Source organism: Oryctolagus cuniculus, chromosome 5 (genome assembly GCF_964237555.1).
Source record: "Oryctolagus cuniculus chromosome 5, mOryCun1.1, whole genome shotgun sequence".
NCBI lineage: Eukaryota > Metazoa > Chordata > Mammalia > Lagomorpha > Leporidae > Oryctolagus > Oryctolagus cuniculus.
In genome coordinates this window covers 92,146,721-92,167,782 of record NC_091436.1, presented here as the reverse complement: position 1 = coordinate 92,167,782, position 21,062 = coordinate 92,146,721, and the positions used below count along the sequence as shown (strand labels likewise).

At 35.2% G+C, this 21,062-nt stretch overlaps 1 protein-coding gene across 1 annotated transcript in view; it reads left to right on the top strand.

Moving 5' to 3' along the window:
- BCKDHB (branched chain keto acid dehydrogenase E1 subunit beta) overlaps positions 1-21,062 on the top strand; it is a 273,092-nt gene that overhangs the window by 201,081 nt on the left and 50,949 nt on the right. Inside the window, exon 9 of the mRNA XM_002714546.5 lies at positions 8,263-8,349. Within this exon, the coding sequence (XP_002714592.1) occupies positions 8,263-8,349 (87 nt within the window). The remainder of the gene's footprint in view (positions 1-8,262; positions 8,350-21,062) is intronic.

Below are 21,062 nucleotides of genomic sequence, written 5' to 3'. Positions count from 1 at the left end.
ACCCCCATGCCCTGTATAATTAATTGATTCATCTGGCTGGGGAGATTTGTTACGAGCCGGCCACCTTGCAAAGCAAAGCTATCGGAATGGGATTTTTCTGTCAGCTCATAATCATAGCTCAAATGATAAACTGGAAACTGTTTATATGTATATGTATGTACATATATATGTAGTACCATGATAAAATTAAAGTAAGGTAAATTGAGTGATTTAATGAATATTAAACATGGAAGAATATACTGCCAATGGTCTTTATAGTTGGGTCAGTTTCTGAGTTTACCAAATGCTCTGTGGTAGACATGGTACTTACACTTTTTATTTGTTAGAAGAGTGTAAACATATTTCTACAAGGCTTTCGTTAAGTGCTACTTCCAAATGCTTCCTGTTAATGCAAACTCCAAAGAAAATTTCTGGAAGAGCCTGAGTAGTTCTAAGAATAATGATTTAGAAAATGCAGCACCTTTGTTGTGTATCAAAAGTATGGCTTGACTTTAATATAGTTTTTAACAGTTTTCTAGAATTCTGTGATATGGAACACAGCATTATTAATATCCACATGTTTTAACATGTTATCTTCAGAAAAAGAGGTTGAAAGTGTGGAGGTGGTTAGTAGGTACAAGTTTATGAAGATATTTTAATCCTGCCAAACAATGAATAACAAAATGCTAAGACTAAAGATATGAAAATAACTTAAGAAATGGCTACTTCACCTCAGAAATTGTTTTGGTAGAGTAACATTATGTGTTTCTGAGATGTGGTTATGTTTCTCAGAGTGCACATGAAAAGGTTTGATTTATTTATTTAATATTTATTTATTAACATTTAATATTTACTCAAGTTTAGCTACATATCAAATAAATGTTCACTTCTCTAATATAATACCTTTATTATCTTAGTGGTCTTTTGTCAATAGGAAAGGAAAATTTATGTTCAATACTATCTCTGTGTATTTGCTACACATCAAATGCTACACATTAATGCTACAAATTAAAAATGGCACAGAAACAGACATGTTTTGAATTGTTAACTCCCTACCTAAAGTGTTGACCCAAGGTAAGCCTCTGTCAGAATTAGAATGATTAGAGCTTAGATATACTGTTTCCCTTTCTGAGTCCTTTATAGAATTATTAGTCCCTTCTAAGAGATTGAAGCCATCAGGAACTTTGAGACTTGAGAGAGATGTATGTAAATCATTGTGCATAATGCTTTGTCTTTTGATATCAATATAAACAACATTTATTGAGCATTTATGCACTCTGTATTAGAAATTCTAGTCAGTTGCAGAATATTCTCTCCTTGTGAATTTCATGCTCTTGAATGGTTTAGAGGCTGTTAGAAAACTGAGATTCTCTCACTGTGGAAAAGAATATTCCCCAAAAGAAAGCCAAAAAAAAAAAAAAAAAGGATGTTTAGAAGCATTTCCACTGTATATATCACCATACATCTTTTCCAGGATAACAAAATGAGCATAATTTGTGCAGTTTAATATTTTTTCTTATGCTATGGACCATAGTAGATATAAGTAACACTGAGCCCCTGTCTTCAGACTGGTAATTTAGAATGAGATTGGAGGCAGTAGTAACATAAATCTTCACAGGGCTTGCTGTGAGGTAAATGACTAACATTCCCAAGCCTTGTACGCTGCCTTGACCTATTACTTGATTCTGAGGCTTGTACCTGGTTTCTAGTTCCATAAAATATCTTTTCATTGTTAGCTACCTCAAATTGTATTAGGAAAATAGTAGCTAGAATATAGGTAATAGGATAAACAAAAAGACAGAATAGTATCATGGGATTTAAAATAAGAAAAGCCCAGCTGACTAGGGGGACCAGGGAGGAGGGACTCTAGGGGATGGGTCTTGAGGGAGGGATGTGTGCTTGGCAGTTTTGAGAAGAAAATCAGGCAGAAAAGCCTGGCTCACCTTCACAGAGTAGCCAGTGGCCTGACATGCCTGGAGCATAGTGGGGCCATGAGATAAGAAGCAATAACGATAAGGTTGATTGGCAGGAATGTGTTTATCTGAAATATTCTGAAATAATTTTCAAAAGATATCAAATTTTAATTTTGAAAAAGTGTTTCTTTTTCCCTAGTATCTTCAGTCTTTCAGCCTTGGTTGTAGAAATAATAGAAGAAAGAGTGAATCAGCGAGGATGTCTGAGAATTTCCCAAACATTTATTTATTATTTATTTATTAAATATTTTATCAGTAGTATTTGCTTACTCTTACTCTTCAACTTGTGATTTTATTCAATTCTCTTTGTGTTCTGTCTGCTCCTTTACCTACTTTTTCCACATGGGCGATAAGGCCCTGAGGATTTAGTTTTTCTCAGTTTACACCACTTTCCTACAATACTAAAATATTTGTAACTCCACCAGCAACATCCTTGCCAAAATGGACTTTTCAGAACTTCCTCTGGAACTCATGACTGTTCTTTCTCTTTTAGCACTGGTATTTCTCCAGTGGGATATCAGCCAATGGTCCAGTTGTGTGTGGAGGTCATGCTGATTAATAGTAGTTACTAGGCATATATTAATACAGTTGTTAGCCTATGATTAGTTGTGATGTTTTCCTGGCCAACTGTCAGAAGCACTAGGCTTCTAAACATGAAAGACTGTCAAAAATATATCTAACAGTGTATCATTTGCATTGATTTTTGAAGGTCATCAAAACTTTGTTCTGAGTGATTCTAAGTGTATAAATGATTACTAATTAATATATTCTTGATTAAGAAAGCTACATATTATGATTTTACCATTAGTTGTAGTTAAAGTTATGTATTATATATATGAGGTACTGGTTAAGGCCAGCTGTGATGTTTCTCTTGCTTTTCATTAGCTTTATATTCAGGATAGAAAAGGTTAAAAGTGTTATAAATTGCCTATTCCAAAATGTGATTTTTTTGCTTTATCAACAGGCAGAGTAGGCTGCTGAACTTGATGTTGGTAAGGTTGAATTGTCTGAGGGAGAAAGTCTTGCTATAGAGTTTCACTAAGAAATTACACACACACACACACATCTATTATGTCTTTTTTGAATGTCACTGTTACACTTTCAGGCATATGCAAACTTAATGGTCTGCCTGTCTGTATCATTTTCTCTTGAAATGACAGCTTAGCAGTTTTGCTGGTTGGATTGTGTTAAAATCTTTAAAGTCTGCATTCACTAAAACACATGTCCAATGTTTGGGCAGCCAAAGTCTGTGCAATCATTTTAATGGAGAATAACTTAGCAACTCTGTATTCCTCAAGTATCTTATTGTTTAAGGTACATGAAAATATCATCAATTTGGAGTCATATTTCATAATTAAGTTATTCTGGGATATGCTGAAGTGTACTATTATAAGATCTTAAAATGCATTTTGCTAAGAAAACAATAGCAGAAATTAAAAGAGGACATGTATAATGTTGAAACCATTTTAAAATAGGTTTCTATCTAGTTAATTTTTTTTGAGTGTCTATCATGTTCAGAGTATTGTGCTGGACATCCTGCATGGGTAACTTTAACTCATGGCCATGAATCAAGACAAGTGGTTAGAAAATGGGCGGTGGGGAAGTCACAGAGTGACTAAACAAGTGCTTTCTGAGATTCCACCGGAGCAGGGATGTCATGGTGTGTCTGTTGTTGGCAATGTTGTGTGCTCAGTGTTGAGATCTGATTACTCCTTTTATGATAGTCTGTAGTGAAGGGTTGAAACATTGAAATGGTGAGAAACATCCTAGGCTTTTAGGACTGTTTTTAAAGTTTTCTTGACAAATCTTCTAATGCCTTTACAGAGAACAAAGCCCCTTGGTTTTGTGGTAGAAGACACATAGTCCTAATCTTTAATTGGCTTAGGTTTGGCTGGTGCCATTTGTCACCTCTAACTCACTGGTGCTCCATCTGGCTTGCCAGGATCCAGGAGCAGTTCTTAGTGGTAAAAAGTTGGAGAAGCAGATACTGGAAAATCCAGCCTTATGTGATCTTTCCTGGCTTTGAGATGTTCATATTGAAAAGTTGTTTAAATACTTTTATGTATTTTCAAGGGAAGAAATATATTAATCTCAGAAGAAGACCTGAATTCTAAAATACTATTATTATTTATATCTGAAGTTATTTATTTTAGAATGGTTAGTGGCTATCTCCATTGAAAAATATCATATGAATTTTTACTCTCTAAGTATATCAAAATGATAAATTTGATTAGGAAATTTTCCTGACAATTGTATATTATTTTGCCTACATGTACAAACAACAAAAGTGTGTTAAAGATGATAAAAATATGTAGTTTAATCAGAATAACTGAACCCAGAGAATAAAAAGGGTAACATTCTCTTCAGGTTTACATATTTGTAATGATCTCATTTTCACAATATTAACAAACTGTTAATAATTTTCATAATGGTATAGAAAAGCAGTTTTTGGCAATTTTGGTGTATTTAAATTGCAAGTGATAAAAATGATGTACCAAATTAAGTCCTATGATTCCCCACAAAATGATTGAACTATATTCCAACATTTGAATATATGCTAATTATTTTTGAAATTTTATTTAAGTTATGTAAGTTCCATGTAATTCATATATTATAATATACAGATTTAGGAACACATACAGATTTAGGAACCCTCCCGCCCATACTCCACCCTCTATCTCCTCCCTCCTCTATTCCCACTCTTAATTTTTACAAAGATCTATTTTCAGTTTATTAATACTCATAAGGTTAACCCTACACTAAGTAAAAAATTCAACAAATATATGAAGAAAACAGAAGAGACAAAGGATGTAAATAATCATCAAATCTCAAAATGTCCATTCACTCCAATATATTACATTTTAGGTACTCTATTAGTTACCCCAGATCTGGGAAAATATATGCTATCTGTCTTTTTGGGACAGGCTTATTTCACTAAGTGTAATGGTAATTCTTGGAGAGTGTAAATGAGAATTTGGTGTTACTTCTAAATGTCGTTTTCAAAAATTTGGCATAATTTCATTTTATACATTTTTATACTTTTTAGATTTTGAACATTAATTTTAGGACTGAAAAATGGAATTGAATGGCTTTCAACTTTAATGAAGTAATGAATGTAAAATGAAATAGCTTAGAGCCTAGCATACAGCAATCCCTGTGGCAGTCATTGTATGTGGTTATGACAGTTACTTCTGACTCCTCTCTTCTTGCCACACTATATATCTTTTACATGTGGTGTACACTGGCAACATACACAAGCTCAGAGTGTGATTAGTTTCCATCATACCTATGCACTAATTGTTGGTGTTTTAGAAATTTCTGGAATTGCCTTCATGTTCTCATCTGAGAACACATTTTTATTATTTTTTAGGGGGTTATTGAAAGGCATAGGTATAAGGAGGGATAAAGGAGGGGGGGAGAGAGAGAGAGCGAGTGAGAGAAAGAGAGAGAGGGAGAGACAGAGAGAATGAGAGAATTTCTATCAGCTGGTTCAACTGATGCCTGCAACAACTGAGGTTGGGCCAAGCTGAAGTCAGAAGCCAGGAAATACATTCAGGTCTCCCATGTGGGTGGAGGGGACCAAAGTTCATGGGTCATCATTTTTTGCTTCTTCTCAGGTGCATTTGCAGGCAGCTGGATGAGAAGTGGAGTAGCTGGGACTTGAACTGGCACTCCATGTGGGATGTGAGCATCCCAAGTGGCAGCTTAACCCATTGTGTGAAAATGCCTGCTCCTGAGAACATGTAATTTTATGTAATGCACATACAGAAGTTTTGAAGATCAAAATCATCTCCGATACCAGCATTTATTTTCTCATTTAGTTGAGCATGCAAGGGCTTGTGGGTCAAATGATGAACGGAATATGATACTACGTGCAGCATAGAAAGAAAGTCTCCTTTTGTTTTCAATATGCTGTTTGCTGCCAGAGTTTGGGAATCAGGATTCCTTTGTTTCTGAGGATAGTTCTAAAATATAACAAATGTTTGTTTTGTTTTGAGAATATTGTGACTGCAATATAACTTGTATTTGTTAACTTCAAAATAAATTCAGGAGCTTTTCCATTATTTTTATTTATTTTAAACCTATTTAGAAGGTTTCCAATAATTCAAAATATACAAAACAAAAAGTGTAAGTATCTTCTTCATAATTCCCTCACTGTCATTCCTCAGGAAAAACAATGTTTGGTAGTTTGGAATGAATCTTTCCAGATTGTTATATATGTAGGCTCATAAAGATATGTAGGCTTAAAAAGATATGTTTCCTGATGTGCACCCACTGTCTGTGGTGACTGTTTTCACATGAATGAGGTTATATTGCCTGCAACTTGCTTACTTCACTAGTTAGCTTTCCATAAGCATCTTTCCATGTCCTTATTCTTTTTTGTGGCTGCATAGTACTCTCCGTGTTGATGTGTAGTGGTCTACAAGAGTACTTTAAACTGTTTCTGGAAAGTACAATTAAGAAATAAGTTTACTGTGGTGCAGTTTTTTGAACTCCATGCCTATGAAGGATCTTCAAAATGTTCACGAGAAATATATTTATTAAAAACAACTGTGCATGAATTTCAGGCTTGTTTGAATCAAAATAAACTTGTCTTTTACTTCTATTTTCCTACAAACCTTCTTGAAGTCCCCTTGATTGTAGCTATTCCTCTACCAAAGGACTCTCAGAAGGTTTCCAGCATTCCTGTGCTTACACACTGTGTTGCATGAACCCCATGGGTTTAGGTCCACCTGTGCTTTGTTTTCCCCTCCACTCAACAGGCTACAGAAGCCTGGACCATCTGCTCTCCTTGCTTCTTGCAAGAATTGTTCTAAAGTGTTGTGATATGATCCCGTATACACCTGGGCTCAGAAAAAAGGAGCAATTCATTATATGGGGCTTTAGGGTAACACCAACATTTTTTTATATAGAAATCCCTCATTTCTTCCTGCCAGGAATTTAAGATGCTTTTAGATGGATTTTGGCTATGTCCCCGTTAGACCCTTCTACGTTGGCCGAATTCTGGGTTTTAGAGCTGTAAGGACTGATTGTCAGAATCTGCTTTTGTAGTTGGTCATCCTTAGAACACTGTTAAGAGAACGCTTTGAAAATTTCTTTTTCTAATTTTGGAATATTTTTGTCTCATATTTATGTCTAGGTACATTGAAATTTAATTTGTGATTTTTACAAATTGCATAATTCATCAGATTTGTAGAACACTAAATTACTAATATTTCAAAATTGGTTAGCATTTCATTGGTAGTGGGGTGATATCCATAAAGTGTTCATAAAATTTTATGGTGTTTAGTCACTCATTATTTAGTGGATATAATAGCCTATTTTTGCCACAGATAATGACCATATCTCAGTGTTTTGCTTCTACTGGTGAAATTCCTACACACTTTTAAAATTCTGTTTAGAATAGTGAATGAATTTGGGTAAAACCATGCATTCATAAAAATATTTACAAACTAACAAAAATAGTTTTTAAGAAAAGGGATAACAAATTGTTAGAAATTTTAAGAAATTACTACTTCTCTTTTGTAACATAATTGTCCAGTGTATTTTAAGCAATAACTTGCTGTTGATTTGAATGATTTTTACCTCCCAACACAGCTGGCATCCTGTTATGGTATCAAAGCTATACTTTCTGATTTATTCTTGGGCAAAGTGTGTTATGCAGAGTGTGAACCAGCACAGTGAAAAACTGTCACGAACATATCCTTATTGTTTGTGACACTTTCCACAGTAAAACAGAGTTACGGTCATTAGCCATATTTCAGTGTTCATTAACAACAAAGGTCATAACCCTTTTATTTTAGTAGTGGTTTCTTGCTGCTGGGTTTCCTCAAATGTGTAGTAGCTGTACTTTTCCTTTGCTACAGCTTTTATGAGCTATTTCTGTGTTTTCTACAAGCAACATTTATGAGAGCTGTTATTTATATGTGTATTCCTCAAAGTGAACGAGAAAGCACTTTCATTCTTAAAATAATATGAAGGAAATAATTGATATTGAGGTAAAATATGAAATTCAGTAATTCATTTTCCACAGAAAAATATATTAATGGCCATGAATTTTTAATTGCACATATAGAATTACAATCTAATTTTTCTTTTGCACTGGGAATGTGAACTATATTGAAAAAAATTTTTAACAGTACAAAATTCAGGTGACTATGCAGTTTAAAAAGAATTTTTGGCATAAAATCGAATTACTGATTTTTATCTAATGTATTGAATCGGAGTAATTTATTTTTTATTGCTGAATTAAATTGTATGCTTGAAATGCCTATTTTCTCCAACATCAGGTTTTTCTTTTCTCTTTCAGTCTGTGATCAAAACAGGACGACTGCTAATCAGTCATGAAGCTCCTTTGACAGGTGGCTTTGCATCAGAAATCAGCTCTACAGTTCAGGTAGAGTCGTTGTGGGCAGGGATTCCAACACTGGTGTAATTGCACATGCCTATTCCAGAAGAAAAAAATTATTGATGGTGGTATATAAAAGTCTGCATATTTTGGAAATGTAGTTTTTCCTTTCCAATTCTGCTTCACTGTCCTTTAGTTAATGGTCTTATCACATCATCTGGAAAAGAAAATGTAAATTAATAAAAGCTAAAAAAAATTCTTTATGGGAAGAAGAAAGTTTGAAATACGTTTAATAAAGTAACTTCAGTTGTGTTTGCTAGGTTAGCAGAGAAAGAAAAATCTTGTAATTTCAATCTGATAGTTTTTTTTAAACAAAACTTTAAGGTATTATAAAACAGATTGATGATGACATCAATCTTAGATTTCACCTTTCAAAAATACATCTGTGAAAAGTCAAAAAATCAAATTATAAGTAATTTATTAGTTTAATCAAATTATATTTTGCTATGGCAATGCTTTAGAAATTATTCTAAAATATTTATATCTAAAAATGTCCACTTAAGATGCTGCATATCAGGAAAAAATTCTGTAGATATATTTCTGGAGGATTTTTATTTAAAAATTGTATTGACATTTGTTAATAAAGATGCATAAAGTAACTTTTAAAAATTTCATTGTTCCTAACTGTTTAAATTAAGAATTTAATACCTTTAAAATGTAAGATACATGCATTTAAAATTCAGAATATCTTTGTAGTTTGCAAACATTTTACTTCTTTTTACTGGTGCTATATTATGCTTTAATTGTTAAGATGAGTAGAGAATTCCTGTAAGAGTATATGGCTTAAAATTATATAAGTAATGATTTTTTTTCAACTTGTAGCTGGTAAACAATGATTTTTTTTGCCAATAAAATAAATGCTAACTGGCAAAACTATATCTTCGAATTAGATTAAATAAATGTAATCAGAAATATTTTAAATACCAGATTAAAATAACTCATAATTACATTCAGTTAAAATTACACTTTTTTACAATATATAAAGGTATTAAGAAAATTTGAAAAAGCAAGTAATTGAGTTTTATAGATTTTTTCTATTTATTATATAGATAACAATTTGAAGCATACTGCTTCTCATTATATAACATGAGTACCAAGAGTTTATTTTGCATTTTATTCATTGAGTAGCATAATGAACTAACTTAAAAAATGGAGGTAGCAAGAATATATCACTATAATATCAAGATTATATTTCAAACCAAAAGGCCAAACTGGAAAAAAGAAACTGGATTTTCTGACTCCTACTTAATATGTTGTTTACTAAACAATTTAAAATCATAGTGGCTGATGCTAATAGAAACTTCCACAGCCCTCTTTGGTTTTATATGCTGACAACTTACTCTTATCTCAGAAGTTTCACTTGCATGTAGTTGCAAAAGGAAAATGTAGTAGAGCACAGGTGGGATTAGAAATTATGACTTATTTTGTGGTGTTTGCTTTCTCTAAGTATGCTTTTTAAGTTTAATCTCCATAATTTATTGGTAGACTACAATAGGATATAACATTTTTCAAAGTGGAAAAGACTTAGATAATCTAATCTAGAGTAGCTTGATTTTGAATGATATGTGAACTCACCTTAATGGGAAAATGCCTCTTAGGTTCCAGAGTACTTTAGTGAATCACTGTTTGAAAAACTGTATTTTAAGAGTTAAATACAGTCACGAAGAAACCTGGATAACACCAAAAAGCATAGTCAGAATATACAAATCAGATCCTGAAATTAGCTTATTATAATTGCTAGTAAAAGTTGTCAATAAGATTTTGAAACTATAATCACTTTTATATCATGATACAAAGACACCCCCCTAAAAAATCAAAACACAAAAAAGCAAAACAAGACATCCTATAACACTCTCAGAGGCCCAAGCATGTAGCTCAGGTGTCTGCAGTCTGTAGTTTGAGGAACCTTATTCTAAACCATTGGAGATGAGAGTCCTATTAGAGATGAGAGTCCTCCCCAGTGCTTTGGCTTTATAAGATAGTATAAGATCTGATTCCAGGACAGGAGTCTTGACTAAATGTTAAGTGTGTACGTGTGTACTCTTTATTGAAAATCCGCTGTCCCCCAAGAGGAAGATAGAAGTTTTGGATTTATTATAAATGCACTCTGTTTTCCATAATAAAGTCATTCAGCCAGCTAACCACAAAATAAATTAAGGCAATACTGTGAAGTTTCTAGATCTGCATTTAATATCTTGGGTAATTAGAATTTAGATTTATTAATATGGTGATTAATTTGAAACTATACACTGTCAATTTTGCTGTATTCAATTTTTTTTTTGGCACAAATAGAAAGTGCAGAAAATGAACTTGGATAAAATTTAATGAGCATGGTATCTCCAAATGTTTTACTGTGATGACTTTTATTGATAAAAAAGAAAACTAGATGCTTAAATTTTTTTCTTTTCCAGTAGTAATGTTTGCATATTATTTTGAGTAATCTGAGTAATAAAACATACTTTTCAGTAATTTTCCATGCACATACACAACTAAATGAAACATAGCATACTTAGCTTGTTCTCCATGAAAGGCTTCGGTTCATATTACAGCTGAAACCTGGATCAAATTACCAGCACCTTGGGTTGTTTTAAAATGAAATCACTTAAGTGTGAGGTGTGGTTGATTTCACCACTGGGATTGGCTCATGTTTCTATATTTTTTTTGTTGTGTATACTTTGTAAGAGTAAAAAAGATAAAACAGGTGTAAGGTATTAAAGTTAACTTTCGGGTATGGCAAGCAAAATGTACACAGAGGAATTCTATTGTCACTTTGGGAAAGAAGTTTAAAATTCTCGATGAGAAAGATCTATAAATTTGAGTACTGTTGATTAAAATATTGACTGATTGCAACAATGTGGGTTAATTTTATGTGCAAGTGTGTAAATAAAAATTTTGCTCCACAGCACTATTTTGTGGAAGATATCTCCTAGCTACTTAAAACCTCAGGATTAATTCTATAAAATTAATCTTAAGAGAGAATAATTATTAATAAAATTACTGTTTTCAAGTACATTAAAATCTGAACACCTAAAATTTTGGAATATTTTAAATTCAAATTTAAAGTTATTACTCAAATTAAAAATAACATTGTTGAACACAATGTACTATAGAGAATGAATATTTTTAAGTTTGCAATTGATATTTTTATACAGAAAAATTACACTGTGCTGTCTGAATGTATGTCTCAAACAAAGGAACTTTTAATAGGAAGTATTATTAGTGCTGTATTATTGGCATTACTATTAAAAGATTATCTTTTGTTATACAGCTAAAATATGAGTAGAACAACAGAAAATATGTTCATTATATTTTTATGTAATTATTCCACCTGTGACAAATGGCTCTTTAATCAAACAAGGAGTTTAGTGTCCATATGTTAAGTTTATTCATGCCTTTGGGTTTTTCATAAAGTCGTTTGCTTTATTATTTAAAAGAATTTATTGTTAAGAGTTTGAAGTGTTAAACTCACAAAAAGGTAATTAGGAGACTATATTGATTAGACATGAAATTGTTTTTACTTACACTTATTAAGTTTCTTCATAATATTTATATGGAAATCAAGGGTTATGGAAATATAAAATGGCACAACTAAGAGTTGTTTTGCATTTCTATTGGATTTAATTTGGAATTTAACTGGGAGGGAGAACAGGCTGAGGTTTGGTATGCTTGGCCCCCTCTGGGGCAGATTTTTGGTTCCTGCATCCAAAGCTTCACTGTCTCTTCCTATCTAATTTTACATTCCCATCTGTTCTCACTTTGGGTCAGGGAACTTCTTCCTTCTTTTCTTTCATTCAACATGTACTGAAACCTGAAGTGCTTCTTGAAGTCCTGTGATTTATGGGAGAGTGCAAAGACAACAGAATTCAGGCAATTCATTGACCTTGGCATTGTGTAGTTTGAGCAAAGGTTTTACTGCTTCAGAAAATTATGTAAATTGATTTTTTGTGGTGATCTTGTTTCTCGGGTTTATGTAAACAAGTTTTTCAAAAAGTAGTCTTTACTGCGCAAAAAGTGTTAACCTCATTTATTTTAATATTCCCTCAAATTAATTTATATTATATGTTCTAGAATGCAGTGTTCATTCAACACATGTATTTTATTTATTTAAATATTAAGACCGAACATTTTAAGGTAGTTTAGCAGCTTTAAATAGCATAATTTCTTCATGCATTGGAGAAACCAACCTTTATTATTAATTTCTGACACATTCCCATAATGATGAAATTAGTCTTGACTGTGATAGAATTGTGATAATAAAAACTTTTTTTTTCGTCTGGATTCAATGCTTAATAAGAGTGCCAAAATTTTAGGGATTGTGGTTGGCTTAAAGGTTTGAGGTTTTTTTTTTTTTTTTTTTTAAACACATGGAAGCAATAAGTCTGCAATAAAGCGTCCAATTGGAGAGGATGGTAAGTTTCCATACCATTGTTCCATCCTTTCTGTGCGGTCTCTTTTCTTAGAATTAGAACTCAGAAGTTTTACATACCAACATATATTTTTAAGGTAACCAGATTCTGATAGTTTGAAATGGTTTTTATGGGGCCTTACATGAATCACGGTGTAAAAGGAAAGTTTCGTAAGTTTCAAGTAAAGGGATTTTGCTTTTCTCATTGTTTTATACAGAAGGATTTTTTTCCCCTTATAAACTACCTAATTTACAAGTACTCCATTTAGGCATCAATCTGAAGAAGACAGGGAATGGTCCTAAATGGTCTTGAGTTTTTAAAATTGTGTAAAAATATGTCTAATTAAAATCTTGTTGATAAATTAACAGTCACCAAAGAAAACTATCAGAGTAGTAATTTGATGGACAGTTGACTCCAGTTTTGTACTCTCAATTTGAAGCAAAATTTTGTCAGTGATACAAAACATTTTGCAAAAATAAAGCAACCAGAAGTCTATTATGCATTTTTGTTCATCAGCATTTAGAGGAGAGAAGCAGTGAGAGACGAGAAAGGAAGGACTTTGCAGAAGGTGAGATGGAGTGTCTAGAGAGAAGGGAGTCAGAGAGAGCCATTACAAAAGACCACCAGGGAGAGTTTCACCATGGAGTACATGCTGACAGTGTTAAGTGCTTCCAGAGTGTATGGCAGCGAAAACCTGATGGTTGTACCTTGGATGTATCATCTGGAAGACATTGGTGACTCTGATGAAAGCAGAGGAGTGGCCACGATGGGAGCCAGATTGTATTTGAGCTGGAGAACAAGTAGTAATGAAGTCTTGATCCATGAATATAGACTACTGTTTCAGGCAACCTTTTTAAAAAAGGAGAGGAATAAAGTACAGCAGTCCCCCATTTCTTTGGTTTTGCCTTGCATGATTTCAGTTACTTGTGGTCAACTGAAGTCTGAAAATACTAGATGAAAAATCACTGATATAAGAAATTCATAAGTTTAGGTCCATGCTGATCTGAGGAGCATGATGAAATCTCAAGGTATCCTGAGATACCTTGTAGATAAATCATTCCTTTGTCCAATCTATCTATTCTGTACATACTATGCACCTGTTAGTCACTTACTAGACATCTCAGTTATCAGATCAACTGTTGGTGTTATTACACTGATTATGTTCCAATAACTAATTTTACTTAATAATAATCCCAAAGCACAAGAACAGAGATTCTGGAGATTTTATTATAGTTCATTATTATATTTATTCTATTTTATTATTAGTTATCTTTGTTAATCTCTTGCTGTGCCTAATTTCTAAATTAAACTTTATCACAGGTATGAATGTTTAGGGAAAACATTGTATATCTGTATGTCTATCTATCTATATATCTATCTATATAAGCTTTTGTATTATTTGCAGTTTTAGGTTCCGTGTGGGGTGTCTTGCAATATATCTTCCACAGACAAAGGGGACTACTATAGTTGGAGAAAAAAAGGCTTTCTCTCTTAATGTTATTCACTCAGTGTAATATGCCATTTTCTCAACTTGAAGACCTCTGTGACATCTTCCTTTCCTTTCTCCTGTCCTTGCTACCTCATTTCCATTCCCATCCATTTCCTTCTCCCTCCAGCCCATCTATAATAAACTCACATGTTTGTTGCAGCACTATTCACAAGAGCCAATGCATAGAATTCCAAGGCATGGAATCAACTAAGAGATCCATTGGCAGATGAATGGACAAATAAAATGTGGTATATATACACATGGAATATTATCCAGTTGTAACAAAGAATGGAATCCTCTCATTTGTTATAACCTGGATGAGTTTTGAGGCCATAATATTGTATGAAATAAGTCAAGGACAGAAAAAACAAATACTATATGATCTTACTTACATGTGAAAGCCAGAAAAGTTGATCTCATAGGATTAGGGTAGAACAGAGGTCAGCAGAGGCTGGGAAGAGTAGCGGAGAGAGCATCCAGAGACAGGATAAGTAACGGGTACCAAAATACAGTTAGAAAAGATGAATGTGTTTTAGTGTTCTCTAGCTCGGTAGGGTGACTATAGCTAATAATTTACTGCTTATGACTAGAAGAGAGGATTTTGGATGTTCCCAACACAAGGGAATAATAAATATTTGAAGTGATGGAAAAACTTATCCCACTCACTTGACCATTACACATCCTCTACATGGATCAAGGTATTCACAGTAATTCATAAATATGTGCAATTATTATATATCAACCAAAAATTTTTAAAAACCCACAAAACCTAAAAGAAAAATGTAAAAAAAATAATATTGGGATGGATAAAAAGTTTTTAAGCAAAAAATATAAAACTAACAGATATGATCATGGTGTCACATTAATATATTTGCATATAATGGCATATAATGAGAATTTTTTGTATGACTGAAACAAGCATAGTAAAAGGAGAGTTACAAGTCAGACTATGTTGGAATACATAACAAATTATTAACATGTGTACCGTATTAAGCCTTCTTAGATATCTATAAAGGAAATAATAAAACATTTATTTAAAAGATCAGAAGTGGATTATTTTTTGTCCTATTGTTGACCAGCAAACATGAAACATATGCTACTTATGGATAAAGTGCTAATTAAAACTAATAGTCTCATTTTCATCCCCTGAAAATTAATTATATTTTGTACTGAATAGAAGTGATTGTAGAAATTGATTCATCTTCAGTAAATCAGTTGGGAATGTGTGTAAAGACTCTTCAAAGTGTATATATACTGTGATGCAAGAATGCTAGGGCCGACACTGTGGCTCAATAGGCTAATCCTCTGCCTGTGGCGCCGGCACACTGGGTTCTAGTCCCGGTCGGGGCACCGGATTCTGTCCCGGTCGCTCCTCTTCCAGTCCAGCTCTCTGCTGCGGCCCGGGAGTGCAGTGGAGGATGGCCCAAGTCCTTGGGCCCTGCACCCAATGGGAGACCAGGAGGAAGCACATGGCTCCTGGCTTCGGATCAGTGTGCCGGCTGCAGCGGCCACTGTGGGGTGAACCAACGGTAAAGGAAGACCTTTCTGTTTGTCTCTCTCACTGTCTACTCTGCCTGTCAAAAAAAAGTAAATAAATAAATAAGCTTACCTTTTAATTTCATTTTTGAAGTATCCTCATACAGACATATATCTAGACATAGGGAAAGAAACTTGTAAAGTAAGACTTTTATTAAAGCTTTGTATTTTATTGCTAATCATTTCTTTACTTTCTGTGTATATATTTCACTTTTATAGTAATTAATAGTTTTATTTTAATTAGATGTCTTCCTACATGGCATGTTCAGTCTTTTAATTTCTAGTTGTTTTTAATGAAAAAAATCCATTGGCTCTCAAAGTTGACTTTGAAACAATTCATCCTGTTTCAGTTTGGCATAATTAATTGGACTCACTGCATATGTCCTCCCCTTCTTTTGGTATTACCTTTACAATGCAAGACCATTATTCTTTTTGAAATCTTTCTGGATGTAGCCAGTCAAAAAATGTACTCATCCACATTCCGTATCTCTGGATAATGCTAAGTGTCCCAGTTTCTCTCACGCAATCCGTAGTACTTTTTCAGTTGGAAGTAGTCCCTCTTGAATTCAAAACTACATTTACACCAAGTCTTCCTCCCATTTCTCTCTCTTCCTTGTAACCTCTGGTTAGCCTCTTGTGTCCCAAGACCATTCCTGTCCTTTCCATTCAATCAAAGCAAACTGCTCTGCCAGTAGGATGGGAATAATTGACGCTGCTGAAATGTTTGCATGGGGATGTCCTCAATCTGCTAGGTAATATTGTAACAGTGCTTGATCATGAGTTGAAAATATGAGGCAAATGCATTTAAAAGAATATGTGGATTCTGCGGCAACGGAAGACCTTTCTCCCTGTCTCTCTCTTTCACTGTCCACTCTGCCTGTCAAAAAAAAAAAAAAAAAAAAAAGAATATGTGGATTCTGCAGTAACCTTTCTCCTTAGAAAGTCTGGTTCCCTGATGCCTCATCTCATGTTTCCCCTCACCTCCAGCTTTCCACCATCATCTCCCTCTGTTTTACTGCCTCTTCTTGTTGTTTTCTCGCCTTCTTTCCCCAGGACTGTATCTGGCTCACTCCTTTCTATACGCACAGTGCCTAGAACTGTGACTGTTTTAAGTGGGTACTCAATAAATAATTTAAGGAAGTTGTTTGACTCCAAGCATTGAGATGTTAATAATTTATTTCAAAGAGTGCTTTTCTTGCTGGTTTATTTTGTAAAGGCAAGTTATTTCAAAAAGTTTGCAGGAAAAAAATGGAAATAAAAGATATATTGAATCTGGTACAAAAAATTTGGGAGTCCATATATAGTTTTTTATAATGTATCTGTTCTATTAACCTTTTGGAGACCCTCCTATGCATGGATTTCATTACTTTTTTGCATGTGTATATATGTATATTTTATTTCTGTATGTATATTTCTATATGAATATTTTAATTCTATTTTTCCATGAACTTTATGAAACACCCCTTTGTGAGAATTTCTCATCTCAAAAGCTGCTAGATTAAACTGCTGCCCATTACACATCACAAGTCCAGTTTGTTGACCTCAAAGATGATTTCAGTTCTGTGCTTGTCGAGTTTAAATACAGGGACAGGTATTATGTGCTGTTGTGCTTCATCTTTGTTCTTCCACTCCTTTCCACAAAGGCTATTTCCTTTGAGTAAACTGGGGGAGATTCTTCCCTCTCATTATTCCCTACTGAGTCTGAGATATTTATCAGGTCCAGTGTTGTGGCACACCGGGTTAAGCCACCACCTGAGATTCTATCATTCCATATAGGTACTTACGAGAATCCTGGCTGCTTCACTTCTGATCTAGTTCCCTGCCAATGCTTCTGCACAGCAGAAGATGGCCCAAATGCCTGGGTCCTTGCACTCATGTAGGAGACCTGGATAAAGCTCCTGGCTTCTGGCTCCTGGCTTTGGCCTGGTACAGCCCCTGTCCATTGCAGCCATTTGGGGATTGTATCTCTCTCTTTCTCTCTTCTCTCTCTATTTAACTCTGCCTTTTAAATAAATATTTAACTATTTTTATTAAAGAAATATACTTAACAGGGTGCATACTTTGGTGTAAAAAGTTTAGAATTCATACATAATTTTTTCAAGATATATTTACCTGGGGCCAGCGCCGTGGTGCAGTAGGTTAATCCTCCGCCTGTGGTGCCGGCATCCTATATGGGCGCTGGTTCTAGTCCCAGCTGCCTCTCTTCCAATCCAGCTCTCTGCTATGGCTTGGGAAGGCAGTGGAGGATGGCCCAGGTTCTTGGGCCCTGCACCCGCATGGGAGACCAGGAGGAGGCACCTGGCCCCTGGCTTCGGATTGCCACAGCTCCGGCCATTGTGGCCATCTCGGGAGCGAACCAACAGAATGAAGACCATTCTCTCTTTCTCCTTCTCACTGTCTGTAACTAACTCTCAAAAAAAATATATTTACCAAAAATATACTGAATAGACCATTGATTTAGCAAAATAGATTCTCTGGTGGAACATATTCCTTTCTTTAGAAACTTACAGCAATTTCTGTGATTTGGCACCTTTGAATAGTTTAGCACCTAAGGAGTTGTTTCCATACAGCTGTAATTATCCTTGAAAATCTACTTGTATGCTAATAGAAAATTATAATTTATTTCATTTCCATATCTGATGTGAAGTAGTCTTTTGTATTGTAATATATATATATTGCAAATATATATGCATATATATTTGCATTGTAATACACATAATATATATTTAAATGTCCAACATTGTTTTAAAAAATTTCAGTCTGCAGTAAAATTATTTAAACTTTTATAAATGAGAGACAGACAACAGAGAATAAATGTATCCATGTCCCAGCCAGTTCTCTTGACAAAAGTGAAGGTGCAAATTAAATTTGCCAAGAAATGTTAGCCATGTTTTATCAGCACCATACTTAGAATCAGTAATAGATTGGGTTTGGGTATCCGAAAATAAAACAAAATTTCTCAGTTTGACATACCCATTTGTAGTCAGTAAAGTTGGTGATGAAAATTCATTTGAAGTAGGCAGACATACAGGCTAAAATACTTAGATTTGTGAACTGGAAGACCTTTGCCACGCCCCTGTGTGGCCTCATTCCCCCACCTGGCCACACCCGGGTGCCCACCAGCCAATCAGGTTAATTAACCACTCCCTTTGGAAGTGGGTTAAAAGCCAGGAACTGTGTGGCCCTGGGAGGCTCTTCTTCCCTGGCCTCTTGTCAGGAGGTGGCTTGCTGTAGCCCTGCACCTCCAGGGCGCATGGCCTTTGGGCCATGTGCTCTAGGCTTCCTGGCCCAGATACAGGCCTAGATGCTCTTCCATGTGGCTGGTTCCTGGTGCTTGGTATGAACCCATATTGACCTCTCTCTCCCTCTTTTTTTTTTTAAAGCCCTTTTTTTTAATTTTTATTTTTGACAGGCAGAGTGGACAGTGAGAGAGACAGGGAGAAAGGTCTTCCTTTTGCCATTGGTTCACCCTCCAATGGCCGCCACGGCCGGCGCGCTGTAGCTGGCGTACCGCGCTGATCCGAAGCCAGGAGCCAGGTGCTTCTCCTGGTCTCCCATGGGTGCAGGGCCCAAGCACTTGGGCCATCCTCCACTGCACTCCCTGGCCACAGCAGAGAGTTGGCCTGGAGGAGGGGCAACCGGGACAGAATCCAGCGCCCTGACCGGGACTAGAACCTGGTGTGCCGGCGCCGCAAGGCGGAGGATTAGCCTAGTGAGCCACGGCGCCTGCCAACACCTCTCTCTCTTAAGTAAAACTCTCACTCTCCTATGCATCTTTCTCACTAAATAAAAGCTTAAAATGTACCATGCTGCCTCATTCATCTGTGCTGGTATTTAGAATTCTTCTCTAAATATTAGGCAAGAACCCTATTGAGCTTATTAATATTGGGGATTTAGTAATAAGCCCGTGGTGAAATTGTATGGCACCCCAAATTCCGGTAGCACATGTGGCACCCCAGATAGCATTTCTAGGGAAATTTAAGGGGCCACACTTTTCCGATTTCAATTTTATTTTGGTAATTTAGTGTAACTAAATGTATATATAAGTTTATTTATTTATTTATTTTTTGGACAGGCAGAGTGGACAGTGAGAGAGAGAAAGGTCTTCCTTTTATTGTTGGTTCACCCCCTAATTGCCGCTGCTGCTGGCGCACTGTGCTGATCTGAAGCCAGGAGCCAGGTGCTTCTCCTGGTCTCCCATGCGGGTGCAGGGCCCAAGCACTTGGCCCATCCTCCACTGCACTCCGGGGCCACAGCAGAGAGCTGGCCTGGAAGAGGAGCGACCTGGACAGAATCCAGCACCTCAACCCAGGACTAGAACCTGGTGTGTTTCATAAAGGCCATTATCTCCTCTCATGAATGAATTTGCAGCTCACCAGATATAGTTAAGTTTAAAATAGACATTAACTATTGCTAGTTCAATTTGATTAAATATTTATGAAAATTAAGGTAAGTTACAGCCAGTACTTACTTGAAGCTATAAGAAGTCATCTAGTTTGTAATTGTTTTGATTTTTCAAATCTTTCAATGTAAGTTTTAAGATTTCATTTTGATTTACAGAAATGTCTGAAAATGTGCATTTGATTGAGTAAATGTTGAATGCTTGATTCTTTTCTTTACAGTTAAGTGAAAGAAATGACTTTTTTTTTGAGGTTTATTTATTTATTTGAAAGGCAGAGTTAGAGAGAGAGAGAGAGAGAGAGAGAGAGATTGAGAGAGAGGTCTTCCATCCACTGGTTCACTCCCTAAATGACAATGGCTGGAGCTGGACTGATCTGAAGCCAGGGGCCAGGAGCTTCTTCTGGGTCTCCCGCTCAGGTGTAGGGACACAGGCTCTTGGGCCATCTTCCACACTTTCCCAGGCAATAGCAGAGAGCTGGATTGGAAGAGGAGCAGCTGGGACACGAACTGGTGCCCATATGGGATGCAGGCGCCACAGGGACGCTTGGTCTATTGTGCCACAGCACCGATCCCGGACTTTATCGTCACTACTTGATCCACTTGCAGAGCAGAGCCATGCTTTTCTGTTTCAGGTCTTCAGAGGATCAATTAATGCTCTTCACCATTGAAGATAACTTTATATTTCAAATTGTACAAAGAACCTATTTGTATTTACCAAAATTCTTAGCTAAAAAAGGCATAATTCACAGCTGTTCTTTTAAATGGATCTAAATACTTAAGTTTTAAATATTGTCTTGCTGTGACTAATACTTCAAAATCCATACTTGTATTGTCCTCAGTTATAGTTGTTCCATCGTTTAAACAAATCC